Source organism: Heptranchias perlo, chromosome 31 (assembly GCF_035084215.1).
Source record: "Heptranchias perlo isolate sHepPer1 chromosome 31, sHepPer1.hap1, whole genome shotgun sequence".
Lineage (NCBI taxonomy): Eukaryota > Metazoa > Chordata > Chondrichthyes > Hexanchiformes > Hexanchidae > Heptranchias > Heptranchias perlo.
In genome coordinates this window covers 34,818,600-34,844,441 of record NC_090355.1, presented here as the reverse complement: position 1 = coordinate 34,844,441, position 25,842 = coordinate 34,818,600, and the positions used below count along the sequence as shown (strand labels likewise).

General features: G+C 46.1%; 1 protein-coding gene across 3 annotated transcripts in view; it reads left to right on the top strand.

Annotated features, from left to right (window-relative positions):
* crata (carnitine O-acetyltransferase a) overlaps positions 1 to 25,842 on the top strand; it is a 42,778-nt gene that overhangs the window by 1,505 nt on the left and 15,431 nt on the right. Inside the window, exons 2-9 of one of the 3 annotated variants that reach the window (XM_067969976.1) lie at positions 9,961 to 10,136; positions 12,913 to 13,191; positions 15,519 to 15,637; positions 19,970 to 20,023; positions 20,782 to 20,944; positions 21,704 to 21,878; positions 23,770 to 23,948; positions 25,048 to 25,148. In XM_067969976.1, coding sequence (XP_067826077.1) covers positions 10,110 to 10,136; positions 12,913 to 13,191; positions 15,519 to 15,637; positions 19,970 to 20,023; positions 20,782 to 20,944; positions 21,704 to 21,878; positions 23,770 to 23,948; positions 25,048 to 25,148 — 1,097 coding nt within the window. In that variant the 5' untranslated portion in view covers positions 9,961 to 10,109. Of the gene's footprint in view, positions 1 to 9,960; positions 10,137 to 10,369; positions 10,687 to 12,912; positions 13,192 to 15,518; positions 15,638 to 19,969; positions 20,024 to 20,781; positions 20,945 to 21,703; positions 21,879 to 23,769; positions 23,949 to 25,047; positions 25,149 to 25,842 lie in introns of all 3 variants that reach the window. The other 2 variants (XM_067969975.1, XM_067969977.1) reach the window with 2 other exon arrangements.

Genomic DNA, 25,842 nt, shown 5'->3' with positions numbered 1-25,842 from the left:
TCGCTTTGAAAGTGCAAAGCCTCTTTCGTAGTGTGAAAAGAGAATGTTTCTTTCACGGGGTACAGAATTTAAGCAAAATACAGTTGAACGTGGGAATGACTTTCAAGTTCATACGGGCTGGCGATAGCTGTCAGGATCTCTGTCAGAATCTGCTCCAAGTGGGAGGCCTTCTCCAAGTAGGATAGTGTGAGGAGTTTAATTCTCTCCTCTCCTCTCCTGAAGGCATTGGTCTCACATTCGGCTGTGATGCCTATCGTGGTTGAGCAGCCTGCTGACACTGTCTAGGTTCACACAGGAGAATGGCCACTTGGATTAGGTATGGATTGGGGGTGGGTGCTGCCCAGAGGCCATGGAATCGTACAAAACTGCTGCAGTCGGTGTGCATTTCTTTGTCAGGTTGTTAAGTTCCTTTGTCAGGTTGTTAAGTTCCTACTTGTTTTTTTCCCCAAGAGCCATCTCCCAATCTTTATGACCAAACTCCATACAATAGGCACGAGCAATAAATGTCGACCTTGCCGGCAACGCCCACATCCCAAGAATGAATTTTTTTAAAAAGGTGTTAACCCATCTGATTGCTAAATGTGGAGCTGGGGCAAGCAAATTAAAGAAGGAGCTTCCATTTCTATAGCATCTTGCACATCCTCAGGACATCCCAGAGCGCTTAACCCTTTGCAGCAGTACAAAGCTAGGTGGGAAAGTAAGCTTTGAGGAGGCTGCAAAGTGATATAGACAGGTTAAGTGAGTGGGCGAGAAGGTTGCAGATGGAGTGTAACGTGGGGAAATGTGAAATTATCCAATTTGGTCGCAAGAATAGAAAAGCAAAATATTTTTTAAAAGGTGAGAGATTTAAGAAATGTTGGTAGAACGACGCATTTGGGTGTCCTTGTACATGAATCACAGAAAGTTAACATGCAGGTACAGCAAGCAATTAGGAAGGCAAATGGTATGTTAGCCTTCATTGCAAGAGGGTTGGGGTGTAAGAGTAAGGAGTTATATAGGCAATTATATAGGGCTCTGGTGAGACCACACCTGGAGTACTGTGTACAGTTTTGATCTCCTTATCGAAGGAAGGATACACTCGCCTTAGAGGGGGTGCAATGAAGGTTCACTAGATTGGACAACCCTCTCATCCCAGGAATCAATGAGGAGAGATTGAGTAGAATGGGCCTATATTCTCTGGAGTTTAGCAGAATGAGAGGTTATCTCATTGAAACATATAAAACTCATAGAGGGCTCGACAGAGTAGATGATGAGAGGTTGTTTCCCCTGGTCGGAGAGTCTAGAGCTAGAGGTCATAGTCTCAAGATGAGGGATTGGCCATTTAGGACCGAGATGAGGAAATTTTCTTCACTCAGAGGGTTGTGAATCTTTGGAATTCTCTACCCCAGTGGGCTGTGGATGCTCAGTCGTTGAGTATGTTCAAGACTGAGATTGATGGATATTTGGACACTAAGGGAATCAAAGGATATGGGGTTATGGCAGGAAAGAGAAGTTGAGGTAGAAGATCAGCCATGATCTTATTGAATGGCGGAGCAGGCTTGAGGGGCTGTATGGTCTACGCCTGTTCCTTTTCTTATGTTCGTGTCCAGTGAATTATTTTGAAGTGTAATCACTGTTATTTTCTAGGCAAACACAGCAGGGTCCCACAAACAGCAATGACATACAAACATGCAAATTTAGAGCAGAAGTAGGCCATTCAGCCCCTCGAGCTTGCTCTGCCATTTGATAAGATCATGGCTGATCTGACTGTGAACTCAACCCTAATTTCCCATCTATCTACTATAACCTTTGACTCCCTTGTTAATCAGGAATCTATCTAACTCAGCCTTAAAAATATTCAATGACCCTGCCTCCACCACTCTCTGGGGAAGGGAGTTCCACAGACTCACAACCCTCTGAGAGAAAAAAATTCTCCTCACTTCCATCTTAAATGGGAGACCTTTTATTTTTAAACTGTGTCCCCTAGTTCTAGTCTCTCCCACAAGGGGAAACATCCTCTCAGCATCTACCCCTTCAAGTCCCCTCAGAATCTTATATGTTTCAATAAGATCACCTCTCATTCTTCTAAACTGCAGTGTATACAGGCCCAACTTGTCCAACCTTTCCTCATAAGATAACCCCCTCATCCCAGGAATCAGTAGAGTGAACCTTCTCTGAACCGCCTCTAAAGCAATTATGTCCTTCCTTAAATAAGGAGACCAAAACTGCAAACAGTATTCTAGATGTGGTCTCACCAATGCCCTGTACAACTGTAGCAAAACATCTCTACTTTTATATTCCATTCCCTTTGCAATAAATGACATTCCATTTGCCTTCCTAATCACTTGCTGTACCAGCATACTAACTTTTTGTGATTCATGTACTAGGGCACCCAGATCCCTCTGTACCTCAGAGTTCTGCATTCTCTCTCCATTTAAATAATATACTGCTTTTCTATTCCTCATGCCAAAGTGGACAAGTTCACATTTTCCCACATTATACTCCATCCGCCAAATTTTTGCCCACTGACTAAACCTATCTATATCCCTTTGCAGACTCCTTATGTCCTCTTCACAACTTACTTTCCTACCTACCTTTGTGTCATCAGCAAATTTAGGAACCATACATTCGGTCCCTTCATCCAAGTCATTGATATAGATTGTAAATAGTTGAGGCCCAGGCACTGATCCCTGTGGCACTCCACTCGTTACATCTTGCCAACCTGAAAATGACCCATTTATGCCTACTCTCTGTTTCCTGTTAGCTAACCAATCCTTTATCCATGCTAATATGTTACCCCCTACACCATGAGCTCTTATTTTGTGTGGTAGCCTTTTGATGTGGCGCCTTGTCAAATGCCTTCTGGAAATCCAAGTACACCACATCCACAGGATCCCCTTTATCCATGTTGCTTGTTACTTCCTCAAAGAACTCTAATAAATTAGTCAAACACGATTTTCCCTTTCACAAAGCCATGTTGACGCTGCCTGATTGCATTGAGATTTTCTAAGTGCCCCTGCCATAACCTCCTTAATAATAGATTCTAGCATTTTCCCTATGACAGATGTTAAGCTAACTGGCCTGTAGTTTCCTGCTTTCTGTCTCCCTCCTTTCTTGAATAGAGGAGTTACATTCGCCATTTTCCAATCTGATGGGACCCTTCCAGAATCTAGGGAATTTTGGAAAATTAATACCAATGCATCTACTATCTCTGCAGCCACTTCTTATAAGACTCTAGGATGAAGTCCGTCAGGACCTGGGGACTTGTCAGCTTTTAGTTCTAATAATTTTTTCAGAACCCTTTCCCTGGTGATTGTAAATGTTTTAAGTTCCTCCCTCCCTTTCACCTCTTGATTCATAATTATTTCTGGCATGTTATTTGTATCCTCTACAGTGAAGACGGACGCAAAATATCTGTTCAATTCATCCACCATTTCCTTATTCTCCGTTATTAATTCCCCAGACTCACTCTCTAGAGGACCAGTGCTCACTTTACTTACTCTTTTTTTTCCTTTTTAAATACCTGTAGAAACTCTTGCTATTTGTTTTTATATTTCTAGCTCACTTTCTCTCGTTCTCTAGTTTCTCCCTCCTTGTTATTCTTTTAGTCATTCTTTGCTGGTTTTTATATTCTGTCCGATCTTCTGACCTGCCACTAATCTTTGCGGAATTGTATGCTTTTTCTTTCAATTTGATCCTATCTTTAACTTCCTTAGTTAGCCACGGATGGCACGTCCTTCCCCTAGAGTCTTTCTCACTGGAATGTATCTTTGCTGAGTGTTATGAAATATCTCATTAAATGCATGCCACTGCATCTCTACTGATCTATCCCTTAACCTAATTTCCCCATTCACTTTAGCCAGCTCTGTCTTCAAGCCCTCATAATTGCCGTTATTTAAGTTTAAAACACTAGTCTTAGACTTACTCTTCTCTCCCTCAAACAGAATGTGAAATTCAATCATATTGTGATCACTGCTGCCTAGAGGCTCCTTTACAATGAGGTCATTAATTAATCCTGTCTCATTACGCATTACCAGATCTCGAATAGCCTGCTCTCTGGTTGGCTCTAGAAAGTGTCCTGAAAGCACTCTATGAACTCCTCTTCCAGGCTACCATTACCAATCAGATTCTTCCAATCTAAATGTAGATTAACATCACCCATGATTATTGCCGTTCCTTTCTTCCTGTAAACCCTGTCCTATAGTGTGGCTACTGTTAGGGGGCCTATAAACTACTCCCACAAGTGACTTTTTGCCTTTACTATTTCTTATCTCTACCCAAACTGATTCTATGATGTGGAGATGCCGGTGATGGACTGGGGTGGACAAATGTAAGGAATCTTACAACACCAAGTTATAGTCCAACAAGACCAAGATTCTACATCTTGGTCTTTAGAACTACGGTCATTTCTCTCTATTATACTCATGTTATCTTTAATTAACAGAGCTACCCCTCCACCTTTTCCTAGCTTCCTGTCCTTCCGAAATGTCAAGTACCCTTGAATATTCAGGTTCCAGCCTTTGTCATCTTGCAGCCATGTCTCTGAAATGGCAATCAGATCGTACATATTTATTTCTATTTGAGCTGTCAATTTATCCATTTTGTTATGAATGCTACGCGCATTCAGATAGAAAGCCTTTGGTGCTTTCTTTTTTTACTATTTTTGCAACCTCTAGCCTTATCTGCTGGCGCACTCTTAAGTTTGCATGCTCTGTCCCTTCCTGCCACACTCATTATCATCAGTGATAATTTAATCACTGGTGGATCATTTTATCAGTTAACTTTTTTTTAGTGATGTTGGTTGAAGGATGAACGTTAGCCCAAGACACTGGGGAGAACTCCCCTGCTCTCCTCTGAATAGTGGCCGTAGGATCTTTTACATCTACCTGAGAGGGCAGACAGGGCCTCAGTTTAACATCTCATTCGAAAGACGGCACCTCCGATAACGCAGCACTCCCTCAGTACTGGTATTGGAGTGTCAGCCTAGATTATGAATTCAAATCCTCAGAGTGGGGTTTGAGCCCATGACCTTCTGACTTTGAGGCGAGAGTACTACCCACTGCTCCACGGCTGCTGCTTCATTAAGGACTGAAACGTCTTTGACTTGGATTTCTGGAAAATGTAACGATGCATAAAACTTGTCAGCGGCACAGAATTATTAGGACAAAATGCAAATTTTAGATTATGTGAAGATTCATGTCACAATGCATAGAAAAATTAAGTGTCCCCTGATTTTGTCCATTTGCCCTTGACTTTTATGGCCTGTGTCCCCGATATTCAGTTTGCAGATCGTCTGGTGTGCTGAGTGTGGCAACCCCTCCCAGGCTCAAACAACTGCTACTCAGCATAAAACAATGACTGAATAATTCTGCCTTGCCCGCGTTTCTGCCGACTTAGTTATAAAGGGCAGGCTGTTGTATTAATAGTGGTTTGAATATTTCAAACCAGATATAGCTCTCTGCATAACTGAGGATTGCATCAAGCAAAGAGCAGGTAATTGTAGACAGACAGGACTGACATTTCCCTCCATGTCCCCTTGTTTCCCCAGCGACAGCTGCATGATGCCTGCCTTCGGTGACTTGTTTATTTCTTGCCTCCGTTGGCTCAGTTTGTTGTTAAATATCAGTCTTGTCGGCTACCAGGTCCCAGATTTGATTCCCCTGCCTGTGTCAACTTAATGTGGCAGTCGTGGCTCTCCCGTTAGCTTCACTGTCCCTGGGCTAAGGAAGGGAAATTCGGCCGTGGTTGCTGCTCCAGATCACCGCTCCTAGAAAGTGGCCCTGAGTCGGCTTTGGGAGAGGACAGGATCAGGATTATGGACAAATAGCCTGTCGACACTCGCTGTCTAGAGTCCCGTATGAAGAACGGATAGTGGACGGTGGCTGACATATGGGAACATAAGAACAGAGGGAGGCCATTCAGCCCCTTGAGCCTGTTCCGCCATTCAATTAAATCACGGATGATCTGTATCTTAATTCCATCTACCTGCCTTGGTTCCCTAACCTTTAATAGCCTTGCCTAACAAAAATTGGAATATGGAACTGAACCCCAGCAGAGGTTACCACCTTTTTTTTGGGGGGGGGGGGGGGGGATGGAGAAAATTAAAACTGGGTGGAGGGAAGACTGATTCTAATAGAAGTTTTTTTTTATTGACCATTCCAGAATATCCCCCAGACGTGTATTAATTCCACCCCTCCTAATATCTCCTTCTTTGGCTCCATGGCAATTTTTGTCTGATTACTCTTCCGTGAAGCGCCTTAGGACGTTTCCCTGTGATAAAGGTGATACGCACAAATTGTTTGCAAACAGATAGAGATGTCAGCCATGGCTCAGTGGGTAGCACTCTCGCCTCTGAGTCAGAAGGTCGTGGGTTGATGTCGCATTCCAGAGACTTGAGCACAAAATCTAGCCTGATACTCCAGTGCAATACCGAGGGAGTGCTGCACTGTTGGAGGTGCCGTCTTTCAGATGAGACGTTAAACCAAGGCTCCATCTGCCCTCTCAGGTGAACATAAAAGATGTCATGGTGCTATCAAAGAGCAACAAGAATCCTCCCCATTTGTCCTGGCCATTATTTATCCCTCAGTCAACAACTAAAACAGGTTATCTGGTCATTTATCTCATTGCTGTTTGTGGGACTTTGCTGTGTGCAAATTGGCTGCTGCGTTTCCTACACTACAACAGTTCAAAAGTACCTAATTGGCTGTAAAGTGCTTTGGGATGTCTTGAGGCCGTGAAAGGCGCTATATAAATGCAAGTTCTTTCTTTAGAAGGAATCACCTCGGTGGTGGGTTCAAACGTAATCAAACCGTACTAGTTAGAATTGATTAGGAGTTTCCCACATTCCTCCCAATTTAGAATTATCACCAGAAGGACAATGGGGAAGAGTTTTTTTTCCCCTACACATAGGGTTATTATAATTTGGTGTAATTTATCACAAGTGACCACTGAGGCAGAGATTGTAATGTAATTTAAAAGGGAACCGGACAAGTATGTGAAAATATAGAATGTATAGAGAAAGGGCAGGGAAATGGGATTCAAGTGGATAGCTCCAGTTAAAGAGTCAGCACTGGCACAGGCCAGATGGGCCAAATGGCCTCCTGCGCTGTAGTATATTTGGCGCAGAAGCATCATATGATAGCGCGATTGCAGGGGCAGCTATTAAGTGAAGAGTAGCCGCTCCCACCGTCTGCGATCGGCAGGGAAATGGTTTGATGGCACCAGCTGGTTATATGGTGGTCAGTTTGTGTGCACAGTTTTTTAATCTGCAGTGGGTAATTGATTTGAATTACTGTCAGGTCTTGGTTTCCCCCCCCGCCCCCCCCCCCCCCACCAACAATTTCTCTGGTCCTCTCCTAAAACTAGACTCCCGACGGACTGGTACCGTATCTAAGTGGCCATTCTTATTGTGCGCACCTTGGCGTTTAGGATTTGCTTACCAGCTTCCTCTCCTGAAGGAGCTGACTTATAGCAGGGCACGGCTCAGTCGCCCACCAGGGCCTCGCCCAGACAGGTTGTGGCTGGCCAATCGACCACCTTGGGGGTGGGTGTGGGGGTGCAACATTGCAGCCAACCCCAATCCTTGACATCTATATAGATAGTGATCAGGAGCAGGAACCTTGCTTTTTTTTTAAAAGCAACACAGAAAATGCTGGAAATACGCAGCAGGTCTGTAAGCAATTGTGGAGAGAGAACAGGAGAGTTAATGTTTCCAATGTCGTTCTTTTTGTCAGAACTGGATTTCCCTCCCCACACTTGTTGTAGCCCGGGGCACTGACTCAGTGGTAGGACCTTCCTCTTCTCAGCGATTGGAGTTCTCAGCCCACGTTCCTAGCTCTTTGAAAGAGCTGGCACAAGCACGATGGGCCGAGTAGCCGTCTTCTGTGATGTGAGATTTTGTGATTCTTTCACACCTCAACATTTTAAAGTTTGAAATTACTCTACTTTCTGATCCTTTTCATAGCATCATAATCTGGTACAGCACAGAAGGAGGCCTTTCAGCCCACCGTGTCAGTGCAGGCTCTTTGAAAGAGCAATCCAGCTAGTCCTACTCCCCCGCCCTTTCCCCGTAGCCCTGCAAATTTTTTCCCTTCAAGTACTTATTCAATTCCCTTTTGAAAGCCACGATTGAATCTGCCTCCACCACCCCCTCAGGCAGTGCATTCCAGATCATAAACACTCGCTGTATAAAATGGTTTTTCCTCATGTCGCCTTTGTTTCTTTTGACAATCACCTTAAATCTGTGTCCTCTGGTTCTTGACCCTTCCGCCAGTGGGAACAGTTTCTCTCTATCTACTCTGTCTAGACCCTTCATGATTTTGAACAATTCTATCAAATCTCCTGTTAGTCTTCTCTGCTCTAAGGAGAACAACCCCAGGTTCTCTGGTCTCTCCTCATAACTGAAGTTCCTCAACCCTGGTACCATTCTAGTAAATCTCTTCTGCACCCTTTCTAAGGTCTTGACATCCTTCCTAAAGTTTAGTGCCCAAAATGTATATACACCCCTAGGTGTCTCTGTTCCTGCATTCCCTTTAAAATTGTACCATTTAGTTTATATGGCCTCTCCTCATTCTTTCTATCAAAATGTATCACTTCACACTTCTCTGTATTAAATTTCATCTGCCATGTGTCTGCCCATTTCACCAGTCTGTCTATGCCCTCCTGAAGTCTGTTACTATCTTCCACATTGTTTACTACACTTCTGAGTTTTGTGTCAGCTGCAAACTTTGAAATTATACTCTATACTCAAGTCCAGGTCATTAATATATATCAAAAAGAGCAGTGGTCCTAATACCGATCCCTGGGGAATGCTACAATATACTTCCCTCCAATCTGAAAAACAACTGTTCACCACTACTCTCTGCTTTCTGTCCCTTAGCCAATTTTGTATCCACGCTGCCACTGTTCCTTTAATCCCATGGGCTTTAATTTTGCTGATCAGTCTATAATGTGGCACTTCATCAAATGCCTTTTGAAAGTCCATATACACAACATCAACCGCACTACACTCATCAACCCTCTCCGTTACTTCATCATAGAACTCAAATCAAGTTAGTCAAACACGATTTTCCTTTAACAAAACCGTGCTGACTTTCATTTATTCGCCCATACTTTTCCAAGTGCCAATTCATTTTGTCCCGGATTATTATCTCTAAAAGTTTCCGCACCACTGACGTTAGGCTGACTGACCTGTAATTGCCTGGTTTATCCCTCTTCCCCCTCTTTGAACAGGGGTGTAACATTTTCAGTCCTCCGGCACCATACCCATATTTAAGGAGGATTAGAAGATTGTGGCCGGAGCCTCCACAATTTTCATCCTTGCTTCCCTCAGTAACGTAGGATGTATCCCATCTGGACCAGGTGACTTTTCTACTTTTGAGTACTGCCAATCTTTTAAGTACCTCCTCTTTATCTATTTTTATCGTCTCCAATATCGCTACTGGCTCCTCCTTTACTGCTACATTGGCAGCATCCTCTTCTCTAGTGAAGACCGATGCGAAGTATTCATTTAGTGCTTCAGCCGTGCCCTCTGCCTCCACATGAAGATCTCCCTTTTTGTCCCTAATCGGCCCTACCCTTTGACTACCCTTTTACTATTTATATGTTTATAAAAGACTTTTGGGTTCCCATTTATGTCAGCCGCTAATCTATTCTCATACTCTCTCTTTGCTCCTCTTATTCCCTTCTTTAGATCTCCTCTGTACTTTCTGTATTCAGCCTGGTTCTCTACTGTATTATGAACCTCCTTTTTCTGTTTCATTTTAATCTCAATATCTTTAGTCATCGAGGGAGCTCTAGCTTTGGATGCTCTTCCTTTTCCCCCTCGTGGGAATGTACCTACTCTGTACCCGAACATTTTGAAAGAACAGCCAGAGAATGGGAATTTTCAGCTACTTCTCCCGAAAGTCCTGGACTGTGTTAATACCGGCAGTGAAATATTTGGTGCTCTTTTTGTTTTTGTTTTATTTGTGTTTTTGACAGATTTAGAACGAGGGAGGAGAAGGCTATTGAGCACAGCCCTCATTACATGTGTGTGTCATTGCAACCCCAGATTAACTGCTCTGAAGTGATAGCGAACAGGGCGGGATTAGAGGGGCAGTGCTTTTGGCTTTTATGTTTATGTTCCCACGATGGATAGAAAGAAGGATTCCCAAAAGGTACAGTATGAATTATTATAAATCAAAATCTATTGAGAACAAAGCAGCAGCCAGCTCCTGTCTTCTAACAGAAAACTAACGTTCCATTTCCTTTAACACTGTGTCTGCTTTTTAAGCTGTAACCACTCTGATCTGCTAGCCAGCAGGGCAGGGTTAGAAAGCCAGGTTCTGCATTCAAGTAGTACTGCAGTGTTAGGCCAGGGATAGCTTTAGTGAGTATCTACTCTCTCCAGGTTGGAACTGAGCTGTAGAGACCAGGAAGGACTCCCTGGTTCAGCTGCTGTTCTGTGCTGAGTCAGCTGATCTCGGGTTTCGGAGGAGGAGAGGGGTTATAATTGGCCTCAGTGCCGCTGGAGTTGGGGGGGACCCAGGGCTCCCGCTCCCGGTCACATTTCAGCGACCCCTGCCGGGAAGTGTTCGTGTGGATTCAGGTGAGGACACGATTGGATATGCCTGTGATGCCTCCACTGCTGAATAGCTCGCCAACACTCGCCGTTTGGCCTCTTGCATGAAGAATGGCTGCTTGGATGAGGTACCGGAGGGGAGAAACGTAAGGCAATTTGTTTTCTTTTTAAATAACGACTGAGTTGCACTGTTGACCTTGTTGTCAGATTTGCCCTCCTGATGATGGTGTAAATAACAGAACAGTTGGAGGCTCCTAGTCGGCCTCAATGGCAAAATAAGGGTGAGAGCCTGGCAGAGGTGGGCACTCTGCTTGAGCTCAACGTGACTTCCCCTCATCCGCTGTCACCAAAACTACTGCCTTCCACCTTCACAGCATTGTTGGTCGATGCCCATCCTTCTCCCCACTCTAGACCATCCTTTTAGATGTTTTCCTAGCCTGTTGCCCCTCTACAATCTGCAACTCATTCTTGAAGTCCCACACTTCCATTACGCCAGATCCTCAAGGGCAGAAGTACTGAGAGATTTCCTTGTAACCAGGCAAGCCTTTGGGGTGTTTGCAATCTTTTTTTTTTCTTTCCTATTGTTTTCTCTCCTATAGGTGTTTATTATGTGTCACTGCGATGTATGCAGCGTGATATACACTGTAACGTGCGTTGGAATGAAACTTGAAATCCCATCGACTCAACTTGTGTGGTTCGATCGCAGGACCCAGCTGTCAATCGCTGTCCTCTACAATGCCCATTGCCAGCTACAAAAATTAACTTGCTGGAAATGTAATAAAAGCACACAAATCCTGGCAAGCCCCAGCTGTAGATTATCCCTGATCTGTGTTGAGTTGCCATCTCAGTTGCGGAGTTATGATGGGGGGGTATTGCAATTGTCCTCAGTACCTCCTAGGCTAGGGGGGATAAAAATGAGCCCTGGGTCCTGCCCCCCGAATACTATCTAGTCACTTATTCTGGTGTGTGGAGTGTGTGTGGAATAGGATTGGGCTTGGTTATGATGCCTTCAACAGTCAAATAGCCTCTGCTCACCATCTCTCCTCACATAAGAAGAATGGATACTTGGGGTCTGGTACCACGAGTGTTCCTGCTTCCTGTGGAACTGAGCTCCACTTCTCAATCTTAAACTAGAATTACATGGAAATTACAGCACACAAACAGGCCATTTGGGCCAACTGGTTTATGCCGTTGTTTATGCTTCATACAAGTCTCCTCCCACCCTACTTCGTCTAACCCTATCAGCATATCCTTCTATTCCTTTCTCCCTCATGTCCCTGGCTTCTCCTTAAATGCTTCTGTGCTATTTGCCTCAACCACTCCTTGTGGTAACGAGTTCCACATTCTAATCACTCTCTGGGTAAAGAGTTCTGTTAGAGAATATCTGGAGATTCAGTTTGATGGAATTGGGGACCTGAGGGATTTGTACAAAGTTGATTGCCCCTCAGTCGACTGGCAAAGCAACATTCATTGCGCTATTGGCTTTTAACTGGAAAAGATCATTTCTTGCCTCTTCCCCCACCTAAGAACTCTGAGGCGAGATGCCCGTCTGCGATTCCCCACACACAGAGCTCTTAATCTCAAGCAGATTGTTGGGAAGGGGGTGTGTCCACGAGCAGAGCTTAGTTATGTTTCACTTTCCTACATGAGGAGTCGTCGGGGGCAGGGGAGGTACAATCTTGCTCACCTCCTTGTGACCCTGGGTGGGAGGGGAGAGCACCCACCTGGTGTCTTGGCTGGAGAACAACGTATGGCTTGTGACCTAGAGAGAATGGGGAAACAGAGCCAGTGAAATGGGAAGGAAAATTGGTGTTCTGGCTGGCCAGCCTCCCACCTTGCACCCTCTCGTAAACTTGAGCTCATCCAAAACTCTGCTGCCCGTATCCTAACTCGCACCAAGTCCTGTTCACCCATCACCCCTGTGCTTGCTGACCCACATTGGCTCCCGGTCCGGCAATGCCTCGATTAAAAAAAATTCTCATCCTTGTTTTCAAACCCCTCCATGGCCTCGCTCCTTCCTATCTCTGTAATGTCCTCCAGCCCCTACAACCCTCCGAGATCTCTGCACTCCTCCAATTCTGGCCTCATGCGCATCCCTGATTTTAATTGCTCCACCACTGGCAGCTGTGCCTTCAGCTACCTTGGCCCCAAGCTCTGGAATTCCCTCTCTACCTCTCCTCCTTAAAACCTACCTCTTTGACCAAGCTTTTGGTCACCTGTCCCAATATCTCCTTATGTGGCTCAGCGTCAAATTTTGTTTGATAGTCGCGCCTGTGAAGCGCCTTGGGACATTTTTACTACGTTAAGGGCGATATATAAATGCAAGTTGCTGTTGTTAGTTTGCTAACTTTTTTTTGTTTTATTATGTTTAGTGTAAACCGACCTCATTGAAGCCTGGCTGCTTAGTGAGGCCCATAGCTCCTACGAAGCTACCTGGACGATACGTTGCCCATCAAAAATTTTTGCCCCGCCTGCCAGTTCCTCCACTCCAGCAAACTCTTGATCGCTATCTGCTGGCCTTGAAGCCCATTGTCAGCCAAGAGGAATTAGAAGGTACCAAACAAATAGTGGAGGAGTTTGCCAAACAGGGCGGAGTAGGACAGAGACTACAAGCGAGCTTGGAAAGAAGAGCAAGGAAGACTGAGAACTGGGTACGATTATAGTTTCCTGGATTTCTAACTGATGTGACCAAATAGCGAAAAAATGTGAGCCAAGCACCTGGAACCTGGTCTTGAGACTTTTAACTTTAACATGTTCCCTGATGCTATCCCCCACTTTCCAATCTTTTTATCATTGTACAATAGTTTAGTGGAATTGGCTCCTAAATTGGTAAACGTGTAATTCCTGAGGCCAATGATCTCATGGATATTAAAGCTGGAAGTTGCTGGCAAGATTGAGGAGATCATCTCCTCAACGTCATTCCCTGTTGAGGTGTCAGTCAAATAAGGGCAGCCAATCATTTGGGAAATCCTGGCGGCGTTAAAAACTGACCGCATTGTTGTCTCCAAATCATAGAAACATACAGCCCAGAAGGAGGCCATTCAGCCCATCGTGCCTGTGCTGGCTCTTTGAAAGAGCTGTCCAGTTAGTCCCACTTCCTCCTGCATTTTTCCCATAGCCCTGCCGATTTCTCCTTTTGGAGTACATGGCTTCGTAGTTCTTGTTGGAAGTGAGGCCTACCCTTGACTGGCTCTGGGCCTGATTCTATTCATCCATCACTGTGACACAAAAGTGAATGGATTGCAGCCGGGACCAATTCCCCACCTCATCTCCTGATGTCAGTGCTGCTCTCCACGGGTGTAGAATGGTTTGAATGGGGAGGGAAGCACAATCCAACTCTTTGGTGACGGATGATGAGTTTGTTGGGGAGGCAGTAAAGGGCACAGGTCCTCAAAGATGCTCGACTAAAGATGTCTGCTTATTATGGGATGGGATTGGATAGTTAGGGGAAGTTGAGTTCTCAGATGGGTTGTCGGATACTGATGTCCGACCCAGCAATCTGACTCTGAACTGGAAAAGAAAATCAATAGGCACGGTCTGGCAATGCCTAAGTGCCATGATTATGAGGCAACGTTAGGGTGCTCTGTGTTTGTGTGCCTATGTACTCTGGTGTGCTTGCCACCTATCTCGAGCTTCCATGGCACCATTTCGGCAGTGCAGGGGTATTGCGGTCCTGATATTCCCTGACGCGGAGTGTTGGCCCCCCCACACTGTTCTGAAACTTTTAACGGGTAATGTAGAATGGAAAACTGTACTAAAGCAACCTGACCGGGTGAATGAAATAGCTTCAGTGACTGGATTTGTGGAACTCCACGTCCTGCTCATTGTCGCTCCGTCAGGGTAGGGTTTTAAAAAAACATATTGTGCATTCCCAGTGGGTCAATGCACTGCCCAATGTGGGACTGAGCCACACAGGAAGATCCCAGTTTCAATTCCCGGTCGTGTGCTGACTTAGCTGATCTCAGCCTGGGAGGAAGCAGTTGGTCTGGTCAAATCTGGGCTAGGGATGGAAAAGAGAATCAGTCCAGGCTTCTGCTCTTATTCATACATCTGTTGACTGATGCTGGGTGCCTGTGCGTGCGTGGGCATCAGACAAAGCTCGGCAGTGATGCTTTACACGGTTGGACAGCTTAGCCCCGTTCACTGTCTTGGTTCGCACTTGAAGGATGTCCACTTGGGCTGCCGTTAGCTGTGGAGCCCGTGCATACCCCATCATAATCTCTTGGGATCTGGGCATCACTGGCAAGGTCGGCATTTATTGTCCATCCCTAGTTGCCCTGAGAAGGTGGAGGTGAGTTGCCTTCTTGAACTGATGGTAGCGGTTTTGATACAACTGAGTGGCCACTTCAGAGGGCAGTTAAGAGTCAGCCACGTTGGGACTGTGGGACTGGAGTCACATATAGACCCAGACCGAGTAAGGAGGGAAGGTTTCCTTCCCAAAAGGGACATTAGTGAACCAATTGAGATTTTACAACAATCCGACAGCTTCATGGTCACTTTTACTGATACCAGCTTTTTATTTCCAGAATTTTAAAACGGAATTCAAATTCTCAAACTGCCCACGGTGGGATTTGAACTCACGTTCTCTAGATTACTAGTAACATAACCACTACACCACTATCCCCCAGTGAGGAGAGAAGAAAAGCAGGGGAGAAAGGTTATCACACTTGAGGTGAGGCAACAGTTTGGAACTCTTGCCAGCTGTGCCGTGATGTGGGTTTATGCCCATGGTTACCCACATGCCCTTCCTTTCAGGGGAGGAATCAATCTGGAGACAGAACCGTCCTCGTAAAGAAATGGAGAAATCAAATGAGGAGTCAGATCCAGAGTTCCTGGTACTGCTGGTTATAGAGGGGCATCAGCAGGTGCCTGGGCAGTGAGGCCATCCCATCCCTCTAGAAGACAGGAATCTGGGAGAAATTACTTAATGCCAAAAACTGTCTCAAAGCTCACCTCATCTCGTTTCTTTCCTGCCCAGCTCTCTGACTGGTGGCTGAAGATAGCTTACCTGGAATACAGGCTTCCTGTGGTAATTCATTCCAGTCCCGGCGTGGTGTTACCAAAACAGGATTACCACGATCGTCAAGGGCAGCTCAGGTAATAGTGCGGCATTGTACCGGGACTTTTTTTTTAAATTCTGACACGATTCACATCATAAAATTGGCCAGGGGTTGCTACAGTTAGTCTCACGGCCGTTGGGTTAAGTAGGAGAAAAATTCCCACTCCTGATTGCTATCTTGTATTATCCGATAGACCGTGTGGATCAGGACAGCATTGGACTTGGCCCCGATGCCTCTTCTTCTCCCACTACCCCCCTCTTTCTCCTCTCCTCCCCACCCCGGTCAAATAACTGACCCGTACCTGATTTTCTTTCAATGCCTAAATTCTAAAATCTCCCCTGCTCTTCGTGTATAGTGTTAATGTCTTTACTGGAGCTCATCAATAGCTCGGTGACTTATTCTGAGCTCGGTCGTACAGACCAGGTGAGTGCTAGGTTTGATCCCCACTCTGGTTAGCTGATCTCAGCCAGAGTGGCAGTAGGGACACTGCCATTGCCCTCAGTGTCCCACACGTGGGGTGGGAGGAATAATCTGCAAGGGCTTCTGATTTTTATCCAGCAACCGCCCCTCTCCTCCCCTTACCATAGTAGGTACAGCACAGGAAGAGGCCATTCAGCCCTTCGTGCCTGTGCTGGCTCTTTGAAAGTGCTATCCAATTAGTCCCACTCCCCAGCTCTTTCCCCATAGCCCTGTAAATCTTTTCCCTTCAAGTCTTTATCTAATTCCCTTTTCTCTTTTGAAAGTTATTATTGAATCTGCTCCCACCGCCCTTTCAGGCAGCGCATTCCAGATCATAACAACTCGCTGCGTTTTTAAAAAAAATGTTTCCTCACCTCGCCTCTGGTTCTTTTGCCAATCGCCTTAAATCTGTGTCCTCTGATTACCGACCCTCCTACTACTGGAAACAGTTTCTCCTTATTTACTCTATCAAAACCGTTCATGATTTTGAGCACCTCTATCAAATTTCCTCTTAACCTTCTCTGCTCTAAGGAGATCAATCCCCCAGCTTCTCCATCATTGTCTCACTCCCTCTATCTCACTCCTTTTAGCTTTTCCTCTTTCCTCTCGTTCTCAGTTTCCTTCCCTTACTGTTGCTCGATATTCTCTTCCCCACCTCCTGTTGTTCAGCTTCCACTCTAACCTTTGTACAGTGTGAACTTTGCCATGAAAACATTTATGCTGCTAGTCAGCAATCCCAGCTGTTTCGGTATCCACTTGGATACAACCTCGGGCTGTTTGAAGCTGCTTTCATATCTCTCATCAAATTACCTGACCTTCACTGTGTTCGTAACTGCAATTTCCTCTCCACAGCTTTAATTTCCCTATTATTCCAGGGCGAGGACAATCCCAGACCCCTTTTCTCAGTGACCAGACTGCTTTCTCCAGTCCCTTCCTGCTGCTCCATCATGAGGTGCTTGCTGACTTTATCGGCACAAAGATTGAGACAATCCATTCAGCTCCCGCTGGCACCTCGCCCACCTCAACCCTGACCTGTATCACCCTGCAGCTTCTATCTAGGGTTGCCAACCCTCCAGGATCCTGGAGTCTCCAGAATTAAAAGATTAATCTCCTGGACACCGCTGTGAGCAAAACCCGGGAGAAAAATCATAGGGACATTAAAATAAATGTGTGTTTTTCCATTTTCTTTGAACACTTTCCTTTATAGTTATAAAAAATACTGCCGATGGGGAGGGGAAAAAGGCTATTTGACTGTGTGGGGTGGTTGGAGGTGAGGTCATGTGATGAAACCTCCAGGAACACGGTCAACCAGAGTTGGCAACCCCTAGTCCTATCGCCAACTCCACGATCCCTCATCGGGTTCAATTCCTCCAAGATCCACCTCCTGTTCCTTCACCCTCATCGGCTACTGGCCACTCAACTAGCTTTCTTCGCCCCCACCCCTCATCGACATCTCATTCCCCCCCCTCCCTATCGCTGTAACCTCCTCCAGCCCTACAACCCTCCAAGATCTCTGCGCTCCTCCAATTCTGGCCTCTTTTGCATCCTCGATTTTAATCACTCCACCATTGGCAGCCGTGCCCTCAGCTGCCTAGGCCCTAAGCTCTGGAATTCCCTCCCCATACCTCTCCGCCTCTCTACCTCTCTCTGTCCTCCTTTAAGATGCTTCTTAAAACCTACCTCTTTGACAAATCTTTGGTCACCTGTCCTAATATGTGGCTCAGTTTCAAATGTTGTTTGATAATCGCTCCTGTGAAGCGCCTTGGGAAGTTTTACTACGTTAAAGGCACTATATAAATGCAAGTTGTTGTTGACATAACTGTCTCCCTCTGCACAGGCACTATTTCCCCCCCTACTTCAAAATCGCCGTCATCAGTCCCCCCAAAAAGCCCAACCTTGTGCCCTCTATTCTCTCAAACCGTCGCCCTTTCCTCTCCAAGATCCTTGAATGTGCCGCTACTACCCAGCTCTTCATTCGCCTGACAAGCAATTCCCTGTTTAAGTCCCTGCAGTCTGGTTCGCCAAAAGGAGATTCAGTACAGTTCTCTCTCTGTTTCTAGTCCTGAAGTAAAAGGTTATTCCAGCTTGTACACAACAGGTGAAAGTTAATGTATAACTGCTGGTCCTATTGTTGTTTTTTCCCACCTCTTCCTGTGGGGATGTGTCTAGCCTCTACCTGGCAGTGGCCCACAGTGACATGATTGAAACCCAAGAGCTCACTGAGTGCGAGTCCCAGGGACAGACCTGCATTCCATTGCTGCGTGTTCAGTGTGTTTCATTATTCATGGTGTTTGAGAACATTTGTGTCTGCCATGGCTTAGTGAGTAGCACTCACGCCTCTGAGTCAGAAGGTTGTGTGCTCAAGTCCCACTCCAGAGACTTGAGCACATAATCCATGTTGACACTCTAATGCAGTATTGAGGGAGTGCTGCATCGTCGGAGGTGGCGTCTCCTCAGTTGAGACGTTAAATCAGGGCCCCCTTTGCCCTCTCTGGTGGACGTAAAAAAATCCCACGGCACTATTCGAAGAAGAGCAAGAGAGTTCTCCCCGGTCTCCTGGCCAATATTTATCCCTCAACCAACATCAATAGAGCAGAAAATGCTAGAAACACTCAGCAGGTCAGGCAGCATCTGTGGAGAGAGAAACAGAGTTAATGTTTCAGGTCAATGATCTTTCATCAGAACTAAATATCTCATTCCTGTTTGTGAGATCTTGCTGTCATTGAATCATAGAAAGGTTACAGCATGGAAGGAGGCCATTCGGCCCATCAAGAACATGCCGGCTCTATGCAAGAGCAATCCAGCTAGTCACACTCCCCCGCCCTTTCCCCATAGCCCTGCAAATTTTTTCCTTTCAAGTACTTATCCAGTTCCCTTTTGAAGGCCATGATTGAATCTGCCTCCACCACCCCCTCGGGCCGTGCATTCCAGATCCTAACCACTCGCTGTGTTTTTTTTTTAAAAAAAGCTTTGCCTCGTGTCACCTTTGGTTCTTTTGTCAATCACCTTAAATCTGTATCCTCTTGTTCTTGACCCTTCCGCCAATAGGAACAGTTTCTCTCTATCTACTCTGTCTAGATCCTTCATGATTTTGAATACCTCTATCAAATCTCCTCTCAACCTTCTCTGTTCTAAGAACAACCCCAGCTTCTCCAGTCTATCCACATATCTAAAGTCCCTCATCCCTGGAATCGTTCTTGTAAATCTCTTCTGCACCCTCTCTAAGGCCTTCACATCTTTCCTAAAGTGCCCAGGACTGGACACAATGCTCCAGTTGTGGCCGAACCAATGTTTTAAAAATATTCATCGTGACTTCCATGCTTTTATACTCTATGCCTCTATTTATAAAGCCCAGGATCCTGTATGCTTTTTTAACCACTTTCTCAACCTGCCCTGCCAACTTCATCGATTTGTGCACATATACCCCGGATCTCTCTGTTCTTGCATCCTCTAGTTTATATCGCCTCTCCTCTTTCTTCCTCCTACCGAAATATATCACTTCACATTTTTCTGTGTTAAATTTCATCTGTCAGGTGTCCGCCCATGCCACCAGCCTGTCTATATCCTCTTGAAACATTGGTTCGGCCACAACTGGAGCATTGTGTCCAGTCCTGGGCACTTTAGGAAAGATGTGACCAAAAAAAGCAAATTGGCTGCCACATTTCCTACATTACAACAGTGACTACACTTCAGAAGTACTTCATTGACTGTAATGTGTTTGGCGCTATATAAATGGAGTCCTTTCCTTTCTTTTGTTTGGGAATGTGGCCCTTGACAAAACATTAATGAGTAACTCTGCTGGAGACAGTTAAAAAGCAGAGCCTACTCCTGGTCTAGCTGGGCCTGTCCCAAACGCAGGGTTGGCTTTAGTTGGTGTTCATTATAGATGTCTGTCTCTGCTCTCTTTCAGGTTTGCAGCCAAACTGATCTCTGGTATTCTGGATTTTAAAACCATGATTGACAAGTAAGTACAGAATCGCACTTCGACACTTCAACCGCATTCCACAACTAAAGTGAGATTAAAAATGAAGAAATTAGGGATTGTTAATGTAGGACTGGCGCTCTCCAGGGAACTGGTGCTGAATCCAGGTTTGACAATTAACGGGGATGTTAACTTAGTACCAGTGATTAACCATGGTGCCGTGTAGACCTGGTGATTCCGCACAAAGATTGAGGGAGCGAGGGGAGAACTATCGGGCAGTTTGCCTCCGGACCACTGCTGCCACCTGTACAAAAGATTCTCCATTTCTTCCAGATCTCCTTAACACAACAGCAACTTGCATTTATATCACGCCTTTAACTTGGTGAAACGTCCCAGGGCGCTGCACAGGAGCGTAATCAGACCAAATTTAACATAAGGAGATATTAGGACAGGTGACCAAAAGCTTGGCTAAAGAGATAAGTTTTAAGGAGTGTCTTAAAGGTGGAGAGAGAGAGAGGTTTAGGGAGGGAATTCCAGAGCTTAGGGCCTAGATAGCTGAAGGTACGACCACTAGTGGTGGAGCAAAGAAAATCGGGGATGCACAAAGAGGACAGAATTGGAGGAATGCAGAGATCCCGGAGGGTTGTAGGGCTGGAGGAGGTTACAGAGATAGGGAAGGAGCGAGGCCATGGAGGGATTTGAACACCAGGATGAGAATTTTAAATTTGCGGCACGCAGCGTACCACTCTGTCTTTGTGTATAACAGATGAAGACTTTTCCCTTTTCGTTCTTTCTCACAGTGAGACCCTTCCTGTTGAGGCTCTGGGAGGGAATCCACTCTGCATGAACCAGTATTATCAAATTCTCTCATCCTGTCGTATCCCGGGTTCCAAACGTGATTCTGTAGTCAACTACACTCAGACTAAAAAGCCAACGCACATCACAATCGTGCACAACTTCCAGGTGGGTTTCCTGCGACCGTTTGAACGTGGAAAAGTTTTTGAAGTTTTCTTTCCCCAAGTTTCTCTCCCCTCATCTTCTGAAGGAACACAGGAACTACTAGACGAAGAAAAGACCAAGGTCCATAGACGTTCACCTTCTACCATCCTAGTAGCTGCATGATACGAGGATAATGGAGTTGTTGACTAATCATAGCAATCAATCACAAACAATGAGTCTACAACAGACCTAGACATGAGGTGAGGAAAACCCCCAGTGGGGGAGAGCTTTGGAAACCATAGGTCCAAAGTCACCTGTTGTTCCACATGTCATGCCTTAAATTACTCATATACAGTATCCCTAAATGTTATTTTCTATCCCAAAATGTTAGTGAAGTTGTTACTGGGGGACAGCTCATGAACGGTGATTGCTTTCCAGTACCTCATGCAAGAGGCCATTCTTCACTTGCGAGCTTGGGCAGTGATCAGTGTCTGAAATCGGCAGCCTATTCGACTGTGGTGGGCATCACAGGAGGCCCGATACAGCCTTCGTGCATGCACTTTCCATCAGTGGTCGCTCCATAGTGATCAGGAGAGGGGATCCTGGCTGATTCTTTACTCCACCCAGTCCACGGATGCTGAGGTCAATTGAAACCCACCTACTCTCACCCCAGATGAGATTGTTAACTCCGCCCGGTAACTGAGGAGTGAACTTTGGACTGTTCTGCTCTGTGTGGTTCAGTTCCACAGTTTAAGTTAAATTATTGCCGTCTGTATTTTGCAGTTTTTTGAGCTGTTTGTGTATAACAGTGATGGCAGCCCCCTGACTGTGGACCAGATTTACATTCAGCTGGAGAAGATCTGGCACTCCTCACTTCAGACAAACAAAGAGCCGATCGGGATCCTTACAACCGGCCATCGAAACACCTGGGCAAATGATTATAACACTCTCATCAAAGGTCAGTCTCCAGAAAATTCCCAACACACATCAGGGAAAGGAATAACTCAGTCCCATCCCGTACTGTACGGGTCTCTGTCAGTCCCAGTATGGTCTTTGAGCAAAGTCTCAAGTGCCTGGGAATTAGGTAGATAGTGAGTGAGAGGGGAACCAGGGGTAAAATGCCTGGGAATTAGGTAGATAGTGAGGGGAACCGAGGGATATAGGGCATGATTTTGACCCCGAGCCAGGAAGGGGGCGGGGGATCGAATTGCAGACGGGAAACTCGGAAGTTCGGGTTTCCTAAACGTCCTTACGATTTTGACATCAGTTTGCAATCCGACTGGCTGGCCTGATTGACAGACTGGCCTCAGTCGGATGGGAGAGCAGCCAGGGAGAGGACATGAAAAGGTAAGTCTTCAGATAAGTCTTTGATTGTGTGAATGGAGGGGGCATGGGTCGACACGGAGGACATGGGGGTCACGGGAAGGTGGGGGAGTCAGTCATGGGGGAGGGATCGGGGGTCAATCACGGGGTGGGGGGGGTCCCAGGGTCGGGGCTCATTGCGGGAGTCTGCGATTGCTGGGGGGGTTCCGCGATTGTTGTGGGGGGGTCGCTGCAGATAGGCTTGCTGGGCCTGGGGGTAGCACTCCTTCTCCGGGCCCACAAGCTGTGCTTAAAAAGGCACTTACCTGCAGTTTCGGGCCTTCTCTCCTCCTTTCGCATGACGTGAAGGAGAAGGTCCCGGAATCCTGGCCCCCGGGGCTTGAAATTGCAAAATCTGCAAAAATGGAGGCTCGCAGCCTCCTTGAACGGTTTTAGTCACCAACCCGCCTCCTGGGAAAACCGGAAATGGGTGGATTGGGGGCAGGTCCGAAATGTTTGCCCCCCTGCCCCCAACCCACCCGTTTCTCAATGTTAAAATTCTGCCCATAGTGCCCAGAGAGAGAGAGTGCATGAGGGGGATCCAGGGTTAAACTGTACAGATAATTGTAACAGAATTACATGGCAATTTTATCAATGATCTAAGACGATATCCTAAAAAGTGACAGTGAAGTTTGACTGTATATAACCATCTTCTGACTGTAAAAGTTACGTTCCAGCCTAGGGGCCATCACTGTGCATCTCTTTTTTTGTTTCTATTCCTAAAGGTGCAGTGTGATATTAAGGTCTGGTCCCCAGACACCGGTACCTTGTCTGAGTGGCCATCCATCACGAGTGAACGTATTTAGGTGTCAGCCGTAGCTCAGTTGCCTCATTTAGTGATGTTTGAACCCCAATCCAGAGACTTGAGCCACCTATTCCAGTGCACTGTGGGAGGTGCCATCTTTCAGATGAGACTTTAAATCGAGGCCCCCTCGGGTGGATGTAAAAGATCCCACAGCCACTATTTCGAAGAAGAGCAGGGGAATTCTCCCCAGTGTCCTGGCCAATATTAATCCCGCAACCAACATCACTAAAACATCTGGTTATTTATCACATTGCTGTTTATGGGATCTGGCTGCCACATTTCCCTCATTACAGCAGTGACTACACTTCAGAACTATTTTGCTGGCTGTGAAGTACTTTGGGACATCCCAAGGCCGTGAAAGGTGCTATATAACTGCAAGTTCTTTCTTTCTTTGTAAATTATTGAATAGGGATTAGCAGCAGGTCCCTTGGGACACGGCAGCCAGTTGTAGAACCTCTATCAGAACTTTGGCTGAGATCAGCCAGCTCAGCACAGACTGGGAACTTTCCTGGACTACATGCTCACACTGAGCTGTGCAAGTGTATCGAGTGATAAGTTACAGTGATATTTCGCGGTAGTGGAATATTTTATAGATAATTATTCGTGGGGAAAATGCATCTTATCTTCTAGTGCTGCTCTCTCTGGGATTTTGAGACTGTGCTTGTTGTTTCCTCCTCCCCAGATAAGGTTAACAAGGAGTCCGTGAAATGCATCCAGAAGAGCATCTTCACCATCTGTCTGGATGCCCCGGTGCCAAAGGTTTCTGACGAGCTCTACATGAGCCACATGGCAGCACAGATGCTGCATGGTGGGGGCAGTCGATGGAACAGCGGCAACAGATGGTTCGATAAAACCCTGCAGGTACATGGGGGCATCGGGCTGGTGGACAGTGAGAGGGTGAACCTGTGTTCAAACAGAGCTTACACATTAGTTTCTTTGTAAAGAAGTGTGTGTGTGTGTGTGTGTGTGTGTACCCATGGGTGTATGGGAGTATACATATGTATCTGCAAGTTTGTCTGTATCGGGAGTGTGTGCGTATGTCGAGTGTATCTGGGAGAGTGTGTGCATATATCTGGAGTGTCTGCTAGTATCTGGGATTCTGTGTGTATAGGAGTGTGTGTATTTAAGGGAGTTTGTATTTGAGTGTACCAGTGTCTGGGAGTGTGCACCAAGCATTGTGAAACTTTAATGACTACTCCTGTGCGTGAATTTTTTTCAAATATTTGACTGAGTTTCTAAAACTTTTTTTTCCCAGTTTAAAGCTCCCTTTGTTGTTTTCTCAGCCCTTCTGATTCCTCTTCTGGAAGCACCAGCCCTGGGGGGAGGGAGGAGGAGGAGGAGGAGAAGAGAGAGAGAGTCGCGAATTGGGTACGCTCGTAACTGGCTGTTAGATGTAAGATGGCAGCCCAGAGCACCTCTTTCCTCCTCCTTCCACTCCACCCACTCACAGGGTCCTGCCTCTGCCTGGTGTCTCCTTCCTCTCACTCTACTCCACTCCATGGTTGTTTTGTATCTGTGTGGTGACTCCCTGCAGCCCCACTCCCTCAGTTTTCATTGTCTGGTTCTCTCTGCCCTAATGCGTGAATAAAGCAAACACAGTTTTTTTTTAAAGTTGAAGGAATCTTGCCTGAGCTGCTATTCCTCATGATTGGTACAGATCCACAGATACCGGTCACTCTCCACAGTCTCATCTGTGAGTGCTGGCGGGCTATTCAACCACGAGAGGCATTCCAGCTGAGCCTGACCTTGCCCTCGACCGAGATTCACGCACCTGCGCAGTTCCCAGCAGGATTAACTGGGCAGTGATCAAGAGAAGGGAACCTTGGCTGATTTTTCATGATGTTAAAACCCCTCCACTCACCACAAACCCGAGGTACTGAGGCCAGTTTTAGCACCTCTACTGCTGCCCCCACGGAGAGCAACTAACACAACTTATTTCTTTTTTGGGGGTTTTCTCCAGTTTATTATCGGAGAGGATGGAACTTGTGGTTTGGTTTACGAGCATTCTCCAGCAGAAGGACCACCCATTGTTGCCTTAATGGACCATGTCTTTGAGTATTGGTAAGAGTCCAGATTTTATTGGGATGGGGGGGTTGGGGGGTGGTGTGTGGGGATATGAGGAAACCTGCAGAATACAAAATTTCCCAAATATTTAGGGGGGTGGGGGGGATGCCTTGATGTGGGTCTTACTCTTTCACATTTGTTTTTTTTTCTCCCCTCTCCTTCTGTTCTCCACTAATTCCAAATACCTCGTCCCAACCAGGCAACTCACTGCCAGAGCTCAGCCAGTGCTGGTCGGATGCTAACCACTGGGAGACAAAAGAAAGAACTTACATTTCTATCTCTCCTTTCATGACCTTGGGTTGTCCCAAAATGCTTTACAGCCAATGAAGTACTTTCTGAAGTGTAGTCACTGTATAATGTAGGAAATGCAGCAGCCAATTTGTGTACAGCAAGGTCCCATAAATAGCAATGTATCATGAGCTGGTAATCTATTTTTTAGTGATGTTGGTTGAGGGATAAATATTGCTCAGGACACTAGGATGAACACCTCTGTTCTTCTTCGAAATAGTGCCATGGTATCTGTTCCATCCACCTGAGAGGGCAGATGGAGCCTCGACTTAATGTCTCATCTGAAAGACGGCACCTCCGACAGTGCAGCACTCCCTTAGTACTGCAATGGGCGTATCAGCCTGGATTATGTGGTCAAGTCTCTGGAGTGGGACATGCCTTCTGACTCGAGGCAAGAGAGCTA